This window comes from Callithrix jacchus, chromosome 6 (genome assembly GCF_049354715.1).
Source record: "Callithrix jacchus isolate 240 chromosome 6, calJac240_pri, whole genome shotgun sequence".
Lineage (NCBI taxonomy): Eukaryota > Metazoa > Chordata > Mammalia > Primates > Cebidae > Callithrix > Callithrix jacchus.
In genome coordinates this window covers 47,465,368-47,482,500 of record NC_133507.1, presented here as the reverse complement: position 1 = coordinate 47,482,500, position 17,133 = coordinate 47,465,368, and the positions used below count along the sequence as shown (strand labels likewise).

At 36.9% G+C, this 17,133-nt stretch overlaps 1 protein-coding gene across 11 annotated transcripts in view; it reads right to left on the bottom strand.

Moving 5' to 3' along the window:
* Positions 1-17,133, bottom strand: part of CERKL (CERK like autophagy regulator) — a 135,102-nt gene that overhangs the window by 45,419 nt on the left and 72,550 nt on the right. For 8 of the 11 annotated variants that reach the window (XM_035304357.3, XM_078327213.1, XM_035304354.3 and 5 more), the window contains one exon: positions 7,078-7,209. The exons of the other annotated variants lie outside the window; for them this stretch is intronic. In XM_035304357.3, the coding sequence (XP_035160248.1) occupies positions 7,078-7,209 (132 nt within the window). The remainder of the gene's footprint in view (positions 1-7,077; positions 7,210-17,133) is intronic. 11 annotated transcript variants of the gene reach the window in all.

Below are 17,133 nucleotides of genomic sequence, written 5' to 3'. Positions count from 1 at the left end.
ATGTGAAAATTCAATGTAAAGCCAACACCAATGATAAGAAACCCAGACCCAAGAAAGAGGGTGGCACACAGGCCCATCAGAGCCCAGATCCTCTGAGGAAATGAATCTGTCACTGCATATCGCTGTCTCCACAGTCACTGATGCCCTATGCAGTATTGTAAATGCCAGTGAAGACAGGATAAACGGGCACACTGCAGATGGCACCAAGCATCACGACCACATTTAGCATTTTCCAGGGCAGCTCTGCCAGAAGAGACAGCCCAGCTGTATCCACCCATCAAAGATTTCTGCTGACTGACATGACATTGCAGATGGATTTTCTCTGTAAGAATGTGCGTCATTATATGCAAGATTACATTAATCTTTCATGCCTGTCTATCCCTGGTGCCAGCATGGTTCAAGCTTTTCCTACAATGTTTTTAGATACTGTTAAAAATTATTAGTCTTGGTGTCTAAAAGAATCATTCTGTATCCAGCAGTGTTACATTGTAATTCTCCCATAGCTTATTCAAAATGCCATTAACACTCACATGAATAAAACCTCTCTATAGTAAATTTAATCAGAAGAAAGCCATAATAAAACTACATATATTAATAAACTTGAAAGGTTGTAATAGAAAATGTGTGCTGATCATTCACTTATAACTACAGCAAGTAGTTGCAGCCTTAAAATGCAAAATAATAAAACTTCTTACATATACACATTAAAAATAATTAAGAATATTATGAAAAAATATTTATGCTAAGAATCAGTTTACCAAGTCTTGCTTTTATACCAAAGCTTATGTTGGTAAAGTTTTTCAAATCCAATAAATAATGAGCTTTAAAAAACTGTGTTATGATTGAAATGCTATTTTTATTTTATTTTTAAATTTGTAATAGTCTTTTTTTTTGAAATTGTGGGTGGAATTTGATTATACACTAATGTAAGCTGTCTGAAAATAGTAATTTTTAAAGTAACATTGTAAAAGTTCAATAAAATTAAAGATCTGGAACAAAGAAAAAAAATGAAAAGAATCTGACTACCCACATCTATAAAATACACTAGAAAAATGAACAAAATGAATAGGACTTTGGCTTCGGGAATTTGCATTCTAGAGATAGACAATATATGCAAATGAAACAATGAATCTATAATATGAAGTAATAGGTGGTTATTAAAAACAGGCAAAAGGATAAAGAGTGATCTGGATTACTATTTAGATTAGAAAGAACCAAATATGTATTTAGACAGTATTGTGGGCCCTGGAATCAGTGAAAGCCAGATTCAAATCATCCCTCTCCAAACAAACATAAAGAGAGGGTTGCTAGACAAATGGAATTTCAAAAAGTGTAACCTAGCCTCTTCTTTCGTCCATTTGCCTTTTCCTATGAAACTGCCAACCTATGCTCTTTCTAAATAGGAGATGTAAAGTCTTCACAGTTCATAGGTCTTCCAACACAGTTCCCACTGCTGCGTATTTCCCCCTCCCCTCTTCAACGCAAATGCAATTTCCTCAGGAAGACAAGATAAGAGAAGGTCTTAAGGTTAATACTGAATGTTGAGGAGGAAATCAGCTGAAATAAAATCAGGTGAAATTTGATTTGGACATAAGAAAACATTTCTTGGTTTGGTGATAAAATTCTTGCACAGGATACAATACTGAAATGTCATTTTCTTCCTGTTCTGTAGGTACTTCAAACTTAGTAAGCTCAAAACAGAATCCATTATGTATAGCTTCAAATATATTCTCTCTCAAACACATTGTTCTTTTTCTGTTCCATCATCCACTCCAAGACAGGAAAATTACTTCTTTCTTTCCTCCAGTATCCAGAATCACTCCACGACCAAGGCCAGTTGTTTCTGTGTTTGAATTATGCCATAGCATTCCATTTCTACCAGCCAATTCCCTAGATCTGATCACTATCTTTTATGTGTAGACAAGTTAAGTATCCCTAATCAGAAAATCTAAAATCCAAAATGCTTCAACATCTAAAAATTTGGGAGCACTGACATGATGTTCAAAGTAAATGCTCATTGGAGCATTTTCAATTTCAGATTTTCAAATTAGGGATGCTCAACTGGTTAAGTATAATGTAAATATTCCAAACGCTAAAAACATCCTAAATCTGAAACAGTTCTGGTCCCAACCCTTACAGATAAGGGATACTCAACCTGTACTACAATAGCCTTTTATCTTGTCTCCCTCAAACCTCTCCCCAACTCTAGCCAGAATAACCATTTTCAGATACATATTTAACTATATCACTTTTTTGTATAAACCCCATTAATGAGTCTTCATTGTTCCCAGTCATCAAGTTCCAACATCCTAACTCACATCTGAATGTTGGGAATGGGATTGGCTGTCTACATCCAAAATTATTTAAGAGGTAATAAACAGAATCTTTGACACAGAATTATCTTTTTCTTGAGCTAGACATGACACATGAACATCTACTTTTCAGATTCTTTTTATTGAAATGCAGGTAAAACTGGAAGGAGTGATGCCTCAGGCTACTGGAATCTTTTGTGACACAGTTTCATTAGATTGCCTAGCTTTTTGCTGGGTGAGATTTAGAATGACAAGAGGCATTTCCAAGGAATGGAAGGATTCAAATAGAGCCAAAAACAACCGGAGAAACACTACAAACAGGTTAGAAACATGATTATAGGGGAAAGAAGAAGATGACAACAAACACTGCTCTCTGCCCAGGAGTTAAAATTATCTGATGACTTCGGCACTCTCGAGAGCCCTGAACTGGCACAGATCAAGATTTCCTTTAGATAAATGTCTCTGACTATGATAATGATAATGACCATGATAAGGTCTAGCAGCTCTGTTCATACAAAAAGTAACCAAAGGAGATGGAAGTAGCTATCATGACCAAGAGATGAGGGGCAGACAGATATCTGTCTTCAAATAACTCAATGACTCTTTTCCAATAGATGGGGCACATTTACTTCATATTACTAAAATAAATAACATTAACTCTAGTAGATAAAAATTACAAACAGGAAAATGTCAGCTCACAAGTTCTCAGTTTGTACAGTTTATGCCTAGCAGAAAGGCACTTGGCCAAAGGAAGGATGGATTTGCGATCTAGCTAGTGCTCCTGATTGACAAGCGGTGATCTTAGGCTGAATTAGCCTGGAAGACAGGGCACTTTTTTGTAAGTCAGCATAGAGGAGGTGCCTTTTCTAATCTGCCCAAATGTACAGTAACTTTGAACATTCAGAAGAATCTTGTCAAACAGTATTGTCCAGTGACAACATACTCCGCCTCTAGTGTAGGTGGCTAAATCAAAGCTGAGTGTCATACAGGCCTGTGTTCCACCCACAAGGAGAAAACTGAACCACATAGCCTTGAAAGTTCTTTTCAGTCTGGTTTCTCTGCTGACTTAACTTTTTGACTCTATTGTTCTATAAATTATCCTATGGATCTCTGATCCTCAAAATACCTCACACACCTTTAATGGTACAATCTCTAAAACCTGCTTTTAGAAGAGAAATGATATCATATGTCAGGATGGGCTTATCATTCATACTCTTTGATTTGTATACCAATAGGCAATTAGAAAAAAATAATTGTTTCCAGGTTCTCCCAGAAGTTTTTATGATGCCATTATTAGATAAGATACTATATTGATGGTGGTAGCAGAGTAGAAATGCAACTTTAGCACAAATATTTCAAAAGATGCCAATCTATATTCAAAAGTAGTTATGATTTTGGCACAAGCCAAAATGAAAAAAGTATATTTTTATTAATGTGGTAAGATCCATTTTTAAAAAAAATTATGAAAAAATTACAGCATCTTATAGTGTATATATCTAGCTGTAATTGTTCAAATTATACTTCATATTTATATAGCACTATTTCCTGATGAACTCATCATCATATAGGGTTTATTTTGTAATTCCAGTTCCATTTAGCCTCACCAATGCACACAAGAATACATTAAAACAATAGTCCCACTGGACATACAGAAGAAATGGCCTCTTTTTACTTTACTCTTTCATATACATTTTCTTTCAAAAAAAAAGTATGAATTGAATCGTACTATGACATAATTTTTGAAACTGAAATAGTATTATGACCATCTTTCTGTAGTATTTTATAATATACAAAGTTTCAAATATATTATTTCAATGACAAAAATAACACTGCAAGATAGGCAGGAAGACTAACACTTTTCAAATATTTGCAGATTTATTCAAGAAATATTTTTTTCATAAATATTGAGCCAATACGCATACTAAAATGGCTTCATAAGCAAAGGATGTAATTTTATACATTTGCCTGTAGGAGGAGTGTTAGGCAGCTAATAATTAGCCATTATCAACAAATATAAGTAAATTCTAAATTTGCTTTAGGTAATATTCTATTGTTTTGTGTTAAATATAGTACTTGGTAATATTCACAAATTTAGAGAAAAAACCTTAGAACATAATTTTGTCTCCAATAAAATTAAGAAGGAAAGCACATTTTGATGATTTCCTCTGCCTTAGTTCAGGCCTTGTATATCAGTTTTATTTTCTCCAATCTCTTTTTCCCTCTTCGTTTTTAATTTTAATTCTGCTGGTGGAGTCATCTTTGCCAAACCAGATTACAACACTATGATAAACAAAAATCTACACCAACTGTGGATCAATGAATGCACGATGAGTAAACTGCAGAGTGTAGTATAAGGATCCATCCATAACCCGGACTTACACCTCCTAAAGTATACATTGTCGGAAGCCCTCCTAGAAGTCATTTTGCCCTTTCTTCTCCCTAACAGAATCCAGATTCAACTGAAGCATTTCAGCCTTCAGGAAAAGTGGACCTACCCTCAGTCTCTAGGAAGTCTCTTGATGGTTAAAGAAATGATTATTCCAGATTGAATGTGCTAATACAGTATCTGTGCCCAAACTGATATTTTAAATCATCGTCAGGATTAAAGCATGTTGGGTCTCTCTCACACACATATTTACACCTCTCCCCATCCCACTGGATATTAATAAGAAAGGATCAAATTCACTGGCAGCTATTTTATGATGATAGAATAAGATTTCAGATAATGCCAAAACTGAGGAAAGTAGAACAGTTATGGAACAAACTCTCAAGATGTATGGGTGTAACATACACAGACACACAGACACGCACACACTCCCCACCACCACCACTTTTACAGTACTGCCTGCTAGCCTGACATCCTCCCCTCACTTTTTGTTTTCTCTGCCTCTTAAAAACTGCCTAATTCAAATGCTTTCCTTGAACCTTCCCATCAAAATATCACCTGAGACATTAGAGTTCTTTTATGTATACCCCAACTATTAGAGTTTTAAGTATATATCTGAATCCCTAATAACCTGAAAAGTCATTCAATTGCAAGTATGATAGCTTATTCATCTTGCATCCTGCACAATGTTGAACACAGAGCAAGCATACAATGAGATCCCTGAAGTGAATACTATATAGCAATATCCATGTCAAGCTGCTTTGTAGTAGTTACACGTAAAATCAATGACACAAGACCGGGTGCGGTGGCTCAAGCCTGTAATCCCAGCACTTTGGGAGGCCGAGATGGGTGGATCACGAGGTCGAGAGATCGAGACCATCCTGGTCAACATGTTGAAACCCCGTCTCTACTAAAAATACAAAAAATTAGCTGGGCACGGTGGTGCGTGCCTGTAATCCCAGCTACTTGGGAGGCTGAGGCAGGAGAATTGCCTGAACCCAGGAGGCGGAGGTTGCGGTGAGCCGATCGCGCCATTGCACTCCAGCCTGGGTAACAACAGCGAAACTCTGTCTCAAAAAAAAAAAAAAAAAAAAATCAATGACACAAAATAGTCATTGATATGCCAATAAGTTTATTCAACTTTTAATTGTCTCACCCTAATACAAATCTCAAACTTTTCCTTTAGCCAATCTTTGAAAATCTTCCGTAGAAAAGAAACATAAATCTGAATTTTCTCTCTTCCTTATAAATCACCTCTAAATAAGCCAAAAGTCACAAACATGAAAGGTTAACTTTTTCACTATAACTTTATTTTAATTCAGACATTCTTCTTGGGTTTTTCATGGTAGTTTCTCTTTAACCTCTATAGTCATAGATGCATTTCATGGAGGCTGACATCCCAAGAAACTTACGCTTTTTAGGAACTTTTTTCTACCTCAATCCATCAAGTCACTAGGTGTAGGCTTCCAGGCAGTATTTATGTCTCGAAACCTATCTCCTTTGTTTACAGCTGAGTAAAGCCACATCACTGCGAATCCCTTCCCCAGGAATTTGTAACTGGGACTAGGAAATTCCAAGTGAAGTCTGGGCTTGTCCCTTAAGTAGGCTTATTTTATAATATTTTTCATCAATTAAAATTTATTGCAAATTTTCACTGTTAGTGAAGTCACATAGAAATAAAGCTAGAGAAGTTGCAATTCTCCATAGCATCGACTCTTCTACTCAGTTCCCCACCATATGAAAATAAGTCTCAAAGAAACAAAGGAATGTGGTCACCGAAGTCAAAAAATCAGAAAGGATATTGCTAGTCATCTATTAATTTTTGTATTAACAAGTTTCCATTTTCCCTGCCACAAACCTAAGTACATTTCTTAGTTTAGACCATGAATTTAAGCTTCTAGAATCTCTAAATTCATCTATTAATAAAATCAGCAGTTTAATGCTTAGTTTTGACCTAACCAGCAGGGGTCAGAGTCAGAACGAAAACAACCTAAGGAAGAATTCCATGGAAGGACATCAAATATATAAGTGAGCAAAAAATCAATTGCTTGCCTAACTGCAAAATTAATGTGCAAATAACAAACATCTCAATGAAGATGTAAACATGTATACAGCTTCCTTTAGAATTACATCTGACAATTGTTTAGGTCTGAAAAAAAATCTGAAAAAGTTCAAAGAAAAAATATTAATATGCTAATAAAAATAACACAATAAAAAATAAATAATAACTCTGGAACTGGCTACAATAGGTTATGGAAGACATAAAAACACTGTGGATATTACAAATAGTTTCCCAAGTTTGCCTTAAGAAAAAATTCAGGTTATCTTGCTTTTGTATGTTTTTGTAAATGGCGAAATTATATTCTGAAAATTACTTACTTGTTACATCAGTTTTTATTCCTGCAAGCTTCAACAGAGGTTCAACCTTCTCATGATAAACATGGGTAGCTTCTTTTTTGTGACTCTGGGGGTTAAGGAATATTTTTAATGACTTCGGTCTGTTTGGAAAGCCTAAGAAGAAATTTTAAACACAAAGTTGTAAAGTGCTGGTCAGCATTTTTCTTCTTTCCCTTTAAAATGACACACAATTCTGTTAAAATGTTATACACATTTAAATAGTATTTGCTATTTTTATTTGAAATTCTTGCAAGAGTATTCTTGAATATAACTTTATTTTAAAACATTTACATTTTCCTAGCTGTGAAATAGGCATATCCCTCTTAAAATAAATGAGTTAGAACAATACATTTATGAAGGAAGATGAGCCAAAAAAAAAAAAGAGGCAACTTTGTGAATATTAGGCAATGTGTATGTATATTTACCAAACCACAATATATCAAATGTTCTTTTAGCATTTGTTTTTGGAAAAAAGCAATGGACTGTAACAAATAGAAGGGTACATTTCCTCTCCTTAGCTAAATGTGCTCATTATTGGAATTGGGCACCCCAGTGACCCCAGGGCTACCAACGCCTGACCTACTGATGAGTCCAGGGCAGAACAGAGGAAGCAGGGATGGGTCAGTGTCAGCATCAAGTGCAGTGCATGCTGGGAGTTAAAAAGAGGGTTTCGGTCAGAGTTCAAGCCTGAAAAGGGGCCAGGGGAGAAAGAACTCTTTGGGGAATTGGGAAAGCATCGCCTCTCAGCAGGGATTCGATGATAGTGCTGCCTCACAGTTGGGGCTGAGATTTGATACTACAATTTTCTGGGCTTGCAAGATGCTTATCTCTTCGAACCCAGTTGGAGCAGGTGCAAAGCAAATTTTCTGTTGTTAGGAAGGGGCAGGAGGGACTGAGGAGCCAAAAGAAAGCCGACAACCGTTTCTTTTATAATAAGCTGCTCTCAGAGGGCCACGTTTAAAGATTAAAGAAACAGTTATTAAAATCTACTTTTAATAAAAGCCATTATTAAAGACAAATGAAAACTCTCCACTACAAGGAGCCAGTGTTTCATATCTCAAGTAGAGACAATGTTTCATTTCTCACCATAATTAATACAATAAAATCTTTTAACAGGACATACTGTTTTGATTTTAGGGAAAGTTTTAGATGAAGAAGAGATAGGGTCATGATGAACTTCTTAAACATTCCCAGTCAAACTGCCTAGGACACTTCTTGATAAGAAGCCTACGTCAGCCTCACCCAAGCTAGAAACCCCAAATCCGTGCTCAATGTCTTCCTTTTTCCTTGCTACATTTGAATGGGGTCTCAGAATTGTAAGATTGTGGTTACCTGCACCCATGCCTTCTCCCTTCTCCCACTGACGTGCTCTGACTTGGGGCTGGTGCACAGGCATGCTGGCTGACCTCCCCTTCCACTGCATCCTTTGGCATTGCAGCTCTGATCAGTGCTGCACAGTTCAAAGGCGACTGAGGCTCACTGCTGCCTGAACAGTGAGCCCAAACCCATTTTAAAATGACATTCAGAGCCCTCCTGCTCCAATCCCAACCAATCACTCTCCTCTCCTTTCTCTGTCACACATGTTAAAGAAACATTTATTGAGCATTTGTGCCAAGTACTGGGAAGAAAGGCCAAGGGATTAAGATATAATTAAGATTTTTTTTAAAGGAGGAAGATGTATCCACAAATACAGACGGCACAAAACATAGATTTGTTAACAGAGAAGCACAAAGTACAAAAGAGTATGTGAGAGAAGGTGGTTAATCCTTATTAGGGATCTGGATAGGGTTTCAAAAGAAGGGAGTATCTGAGCTGGACTTTTGGCTTGTGCTATTTTCACTCCCTAAAATTCCTTCCCTCATTACCCCTCATCCCACTCTATAGCAAAACAGCAGAAGTGGAAGTTTTGGGCAGTGAGACCTGCCTGAGCAAATAAATGAAGCTAAGTGCAGAGGGTTTTTATGTCCCATTTCATCTTCCTCATCAAGGTCCAGAACCACTGTATTATTGCCAAATTCCAAGTCTGCTGAGCCTTCCTTTGTTCAGACACTTTTTTCTTTATGCTCCACCCCATCCCCACTTTTGTCAAAATTTTATGACTTTTCACAGTTCACTCAAACACTTCCTCAATGAAGCCTTTTTTGTTTTTGGTTTTTTGGTGTTTTTTTTAAGATGGAATCTCGCTCTGTCGCCTAGTCTGGAATGCAGTGGCGTGATCTCGACTCACTGCAATCTCCACCTCCTGGAATGAAGCAATTCTCCACCTCAGTCTCCTGAGTAGCTGGAGTTACAGACATGTGCCACCACACCCAGCTAATTTTTTTTTTTTGTATTTTTAGTAGAGATAGGGTTTCACTATCTTGGCCAGGCTGGTCTTGATCTCCTGACCTCATGATCCACTCACCTCAGTCTTCCAAAGTGCTGGGATTACAGGCGTGAGCCACCATGCAGTGCCTGAAGCCTCTTAATCAACAACAGAGTTCACCTCTCTGAAATTTGTCTCAGAGTAGGGTTTCTCTGCTCACACTTTACTCTGTTTCTCTATTGCTCATCCTTATATTATTTACATGAAAGGACTCTGATGAAAGACCCCAAGCTGAGACAATACAGAATTGAATAACAACCAACTCCATGAGTAATACTGACACTAAACAAACAAAACACAAGAAGAGAACATTCTGTTCTATAGTAGAATAATATTAAGGTAATTAATACAGAAGAATTAAAAGGGAGAAAAATCACTATTTCCAGTCATCATAATAATTATTGTTTCAGGTAAGAATCACCAATGCGCACTAAAGCCATCCAGTGACAGTCAGTTGGGGTCAAAATATTTATATATCCTTAAACTCTATCCTTCATTACTCTAATTATTAATATAAAGCATAGCACCTTTAATAGAGACTAAGGACATGAAAATTAAATGCAATGTGTGATTCTGGATTGGGTTTTAAAAAAACACCATAAAGGATAATATTGCTGTCCTTTAACCAAGAATGACTAAACTTACTTTCAGCTTACTAAAAATAAACTAGAGTTTACTTTTACTGAAACACAACAGGAAAAAGAAACTTACTTAAAGCCCAAAAGCCAAGTGTCAGATTAAATTTCCTGATTAAATTTATTTACCTGGTGAATTTATTGGAATACCCTGCTTTACTTCTCAAGCAGGGGCAGTCCCAATAAAGACAGTGTTATCACATACAAACAACTTTTATTTATTTCTCTTCCTATATTCACTCCTTTATTTATTCACAAATAACTACATGCCTGCTAGGTATATCAGGCAGGGTTCCAGAAACTGAGGCTCTGTCAGTGAACAAGAAAAGCCTCTGCCCTTGTGAAGCTTCCACTCAAATGGCACAAGACAGAAAGAAACAAGGGTATATCACATGGTAATATAATACATTCTAAAGATTAAAATGAAGATCCCTAGTAGTGGGAGAGAGGGAGGGCAAAAGTGGGCATGACTTCCTGGCCAGGAAAGGACAGATCACCCAAAAGCCTTGTAGACATTTGCAAGGACTTTGGCTTTTGTACAGTAAGAGGTGAAACATGGTGAATTTCAATCAATGAAGCCACATAACCTTAGGTATTGAAACAAACTCTCTGGCTGCCTTGTAGAAAGTAGAGAACGTAGGGTCAAAGGCCACCATACAAGAGCAGTTGCAATACTCCAGGTGGGAAATGGTTATGCTTGGACTGGAATGATGGCAGTGGAGGTTAAAAGTTAGATGCCACACGTATTTTGAAGGTATAGCTGACAGCATTTGTTGACTCTTTGGATATAGTATGTGAAAGAGAAGAGTCCAGGAGTACTCAAATGTCTGGCTGGTAAAGGGAAAGTAAGGACTTAAGATGGATGAGTAGTAGCGAAAACCCTGTAGACTCAAATTGTGGTCTCAGAGAAAGTTGTCAGTAACGACAAGATCTAAGAAACTGGCATATTCATCAGAATCACCTGAAGGGCTTCTTAAAACATAGATCCTGGGCTCCAGCCCCCAGAGTTTTGGGCTCAGTAGTCTGAGATGTTATCTAGAAATTCACATTTATAACAGGTTGCCAGATGCTGATGATGTTTGCAAAGGAACCACATTTTGAGAACCAACATTCTAGAAATCATCCTTGTTGAAGGAGAGGAGACTAGAAACTGAAGAATAGCTTAAAATATATATATTATAAATATATATAATATTTTAATAGAAGCAGTGTCAGAGAGAGTGAGAGTGAGAGTAAGATAGTTTAAGTCTTCAATGAGTAAAGAAAGTACCTCACTGGTCTGCACAGGACTGCAACTGGTAGTGCAAGATAGAGGTATCTAATAGATTGAGCTTAACGCTGAGAATTTTTAAGACAGGAAAAAAAAATATGGTCTTGAAATTGAAGAGAGATGGAAGGAAGACATCAAGACATTGACAATATCTCCACATCCAGTGGTATAACATGTATGAGAGAGAAACCAGTTACCACTTTAGAGAACTCTAAGGAAAACTATATGTTCCTGGGAGAGCTGAGTCTACTATAGCAAGAATGTGGGGGAAATATTTAGAAAGGAGATTGAAAATACAGGAGATTTTGCTAATGATGGACTATTCATTCCAGAAGGCAGTGTAAAATGGTGTCTGGAGTTGAGGAGGGTAGGGGACAGTGTCAGGCTACAAGGTACACAGAGACTCAGAGGCATGGGAGTTCAGGTGATGACAGGTTTTAGGCAGTGACATGGGGTGGAAGAGGTAAGAACTGTTAACAGCAGTTACGGCTGGAGAGTAAGGCAATGGGGGAAAGGTCTTACCCCAAGCACTTAGAGCTCTAAGAATTTGTCTTCCCTCCAGCTCATGTCAAAGCCAGGTAAGAAGCAACGCAGCCTGGAGCTAAGGAGCTAGCTCCAAAGCCCCTTTCCCTTTCATCAGTCCTGGAAGTCCTGGAATCTGAACCTGCATCTGTCTGACATAGCTACACTTTTCACCAAGTGACCTCACTGCAAACATTTGAGAACCACATGCTTGACTGTTTTCTGAATAGGTAAATCATACACATGCTACAGAATTCGAAGTCTCCTTATTTAGCTCATTCACTGATATCTAGTTTCCATCTTGCAAAACAATCACTGATAACACTTTGAAAATCATTCTAGAAATATATATTTTTTGAGATGGTGTCTTGCTCTGCTGCCCAAGCTGGAGTGCAGTGGCATGATCTTGGCTCCCTACAACCTTTGCCTCCCAGGTTCAAGAAATCCTCTTGCCTCAGTCTCCCAAGTAGCTGGGACCACAGGCATGCACCACCAGGCCCAGCTGATTTTTATTTTTTTCCTAGAGATGGGGTTTTGCCATGGTGGCCAGGCTGGTCTCAACCTCTTGGACTCAAGTGAACCCCCCACCTCAGCCTCCTAAAGTGCTGGGATTATAAGTGTGAACCACCATGCTTGGCCCCATCTAGAAATATTCTATGCATATACAAAAACTCATATATATTCTATAGCTTTTCACATAGACAGCAGCTTCCCTGCATGCTATTCTGTATCTTGTTTTTTCCTTTTACTGTATTTTAAAGATGACTCCATATCACTATATGGGATGTGATCTCACTCTATCTAAAGCTGACTCATATTCATTTGGATGAATTTACTTCAATTCTTTTGTATGGATGAGCCCTTGAGGATAAATATTTAGGTTGTTTCCAATCTTCCTTTAGTGCAAATAACAATGCAACGAATGCTATTTTCCATCTATTTGATGCAAAATGGACAAACTGCAGGAAAAACTTCTGGAAGTAGAATCACTGGATCAATGTGTATGCACTCTTAAGGTTTTATCATATATTGTTAAATCACTCACTATAGAACAGAGCTGCGACCAAAAGTGGACACTTGAGTAAAAGTAAATGGTCTCAAATCTTCACTCTGTCATTTACTAACTGTGTGACTTTGGACTACTTGTCTAACTGTTCTTCAAATTCTTCATGTTTAATACAGAAATAACAGTACTTTCTGGATAAGGCAATTGTGATAAATACTTAAATGTAAAGTGCTTAGAAAAGTGTCCGGCAGAGAGTAAGTAGTCAGTAAATTTCTCTCTTATTACTACCAATTTACACTCTACAAGGAATTCACACTGCTTATTTTCTTACATCCTTATAAACATAAACCCACACTATTTTCAAACTTTTTGATCTTTGAGAAATGAGAGGTAAAATATTATATGTCACTCTAATTTCAATTTCCATTTCTCTTATCATGAGGGAAGTTGTAAAATTTTCCAAATGTTTAAGAGTTATTTTTTCCATGAACTTTCAGTGTATATAGCTTGCCAGTTTTTCATATTTTGTCATTAATTACGGTAGTACTTTATACAGTAAGAAAATTAGGCTGTGTGTTATATGAGTCACAAATACTTCTCCTAGTGTGCCATTTGCCTTTATAACTTATGATGTTTTCTCCATACTGAAAGTTTTCATTTAAATGGACCTACATTTGAATTTATCAGTCATTTTTTATGGCCTCTGGACTTTGTACCATAGTTAAGAGCCCCCTTTTGAGACTTAAAAACTATTTTTTCTTCTAATATTTTTACAGTCTCAAATTTATATTTTTCATTGTATCTGAAGTTCATTTTGATAAAAGGTAAAAAGTTGGGATTTGACTTTTTTCCAGATGGCAATCTACCTATCCCAACATTATTCACTGGGAAATCCATCTTTCCCTACAGGTTTTAAATGCTACTGTTAGAGGTACTAAATTTTTTAATGTGTTTGGATCTGTTTCTGAACTCCCCATCTGAGCTCCACTGATCTATTCATATGTCAGTACCATGTTTTATATATTATAGCTTTATAACGACTTAATAGTCAATAAGGCTGGTCTCTCCTTATCACTTTTTTAAAAGAATTTTTCATCTCTTTTTGGTTATTTTTATATATGATCTTTGATAGAAGTTTGTCTACTTAAAAAAAATCTGGTATTTGAGATTGCATTAAATATAAACTATCTTAAAAATTAATAATACTTTTGTGATGTCCAATCTTTCTGTATAGAAACATGGTATGTTTTTCCATATAAATAATCTGTCTTCTGTTGCTGTCGACATGTCTTTTCCCCTAACTCATCTCCTAACTATAGACAGCGTATATCAGAACTGTTGATTTCTATACCTAGCCCTTTCCTTAACTCCTTAATTGTTGGCTTTCCCTTTATTATCATGGATTTTCCAGGTTAACAATTATTTTACCTAGAAATAATCATTTAATTTCCCCTTTCCAATTTTCATTCATTTTTTTCATAGTCTACTTGCATTTGTCCCATCAGAAAAATATGACTAATAGTGCTCATAATAAAGAACATTCCTGTCAGTTCTAAAGAAAACCTCAGAAAAAGAAAGCCTACGTGTTTCTGCACGTAGGCTTTAAAATATAATGAGCATATTTATCATGTTGATAACCATATCCACCTATTCTTATTAAGAGCTGTTTGACACTAATCTCTAATTTTCCTTTTTGGACTTGCATTTTCAGAATTTGGTATCAATTTCATGTGAGCTCTATAAATAAAATCTGGAGTTTTCTCTCCTTTTCTATGCTCTAAAATAGTTTAAATAGTATTGAAGTTTCCTGTTCCTTAAGAGTATAATGGACATCTCTGTGAAAATGTCAGTCTGGTACTTTTTTAGAAGTACGAAAAAATGCCTGGTTCTTTGGTGTTAATTGGTCTGTCCAGATTTCCTGTCTTCTGGGTTCAGTTTGGCCATGTTCCCTTTCTTAGACGATGTACTCATTCATTTTATCCTGCTACGAGGAGGCAACCCAGGTTTCCTTAGGTTCTGGACATAGCCTTAGTCCTGAGTAACAGTAGCAACACTATTTCTCCCAATAATTGGAATTAATCATCTTTGCCAGCATAGCATATTCATTTCTTTATTATTTCAGTTATACAGTTCATTAATGTGGCCAGACTATTCTAAATGTGCAATTCAATTGGATAACTATCATGTTCCTATGTGAAAGTATTGCTCCTCACACTAAAACCTCTGTGTATCAGCAAAGTTCAAAGCTGCAGAGGCAAGATATCAATTTTGAACAGGTGATTAGATGTAAAGGTAGAGATGACACTTCTACTTCCACTTCTTGATTCATAGATCCCTGTATTCTCTTTATGAGAATCTAAAAACTACTTTAATGTCACAAGGTTTTATCTTTCACATAGAGTACAATACGCTACAACAGAAAGATGGTAAGACCATGGAATCCTGTAGTTGTCAGCCAGTTGCCTCACTTACTTTCATGTGAATGAGTCTCTTGATCAAAAGCAATATTGTATAGGATGTCATTTTATTGACTAAGGCTTTTAATAAGGCCATAGATGTTATTGCTGGCAGAAACATGGTGGGCATGGTATGAAAATCCATATGTAGAGTAAGCATTCATCACAGCCGTGACAAACCACTGACCTTCTATAATGGAGCAAATCCAATGTAATCAGCCTGCCACCAGGTGGCTGGCTGGTTGCTCTGTGACATGGTACCATATCCAAGGCTCAAGGTTGATCTGTTTGCAGGTAGAACACTTGGCAATAGTGGCAGCCCAATCAACCTTGGTAAGCAACAGTGCTTATTAAATCCATTATTTCTCCCATTCCTACACCAGTGCTACCTTGAGTGTTTACTGCATAAGCCTTGGGGTTGCTTTGCAGTGATGCTAACATCTGTAGAATGGGGCATCTTGCCTACCTATTTCCTCCTCTGAACATATTTTCTTTGTTGAATGTTTACAAAAAAACACCAATCTCCTCATATTCTGTTCTTCTGTGAAAGTATACTTTCCACCTCATATATCTTTGTCACCAATCTTTTCTCTTCAACTCTTGATTATTTCACAAAACTCTGAACCACTGTCCATACACTGATAAACATCAATCCCTTGGCCAGCACACCCTAACAATTAATATCAACTGATTAAAGTTCTGTCCGCCAGAAAGACCTTCCCTGCTATTTGGGGGGAACACTCTTGAGTAGGATTGTAATGTTTTAGTAGCTCATTTTTGTTATATCATGCAGAACTATCTCTGAACTAGGTTCCTTTTATTTCCTTCAGTGTGCTGGTCATAGAAAATGTTTCATGAGGCCACATATGTGTGGTGAAGAGGAAAAAGCAACACAGCACAGTTGCAGGCCACCAGTATATTTAATGTACTACAGTTGTATCCTCTTACTCTTTAGTAGTATCTGTATAAAATGCCTTTCTACCTAAAATAGCTAGAATATTTTAATTTTATTGTATTCAACTGAAATATTGTCAACATTATATACGTGTGTGTGTATATATACATACATACATATATAGATAGACAGACAGAGACAGAGAGAGAGAGAGAGAGAGAGAGAGATGGATGGAGTCTCGCTCTGTCACCCAGGCTGAAGTGCAGTGGTAGGATCTTGGCTCACTGCAACCTCTGCCTTTCAGGTTCAAATGATTCTCCTCTGCCTCAGCCTTCCAAGAAGCTGGGATTACAGGTGCATGCCACCATGCCTGGCTAATTTTTGTATTTTTAGTAAAGACAGGTTTCACATGTTGGCCAGGCTGGTCTTGAACTCTTGGCCTCAGGTGATCCACCTGCCTCGGCCTCCCAAAGTGCTGGGATTACAGGAGCCACTGCACCTGGCCTCATCAACATGTTTCTAATGGACATCTCAAACTTCACATATTCAGAATGGATATTCTGATTTTCCCACCAAACTTAGTCTACCTATCCACAGTCTTGCCCACCTCACTAAATGACCACTTTATCTTTCCACTTGCTCAGGTCAGAAACTTTAGTGCCTTACTCTGAAAACTGGTAATTAAAAATTGCTTAGTTAACTAATCATTTATTCTACCTTTATTATATGCACTATATTTCTGGGTAACAAAATAGCCCCAGTTTCAAAGTCACATCTTTTTAAAAATAAAAAGAATGCCATTAATATGGGGGAGGGGGGAGATTGAATTAGAAAGTGTTCGTGTTGCTATCCCTAATTAAATAATTAGTTCAGGCAAGGATAATCAATG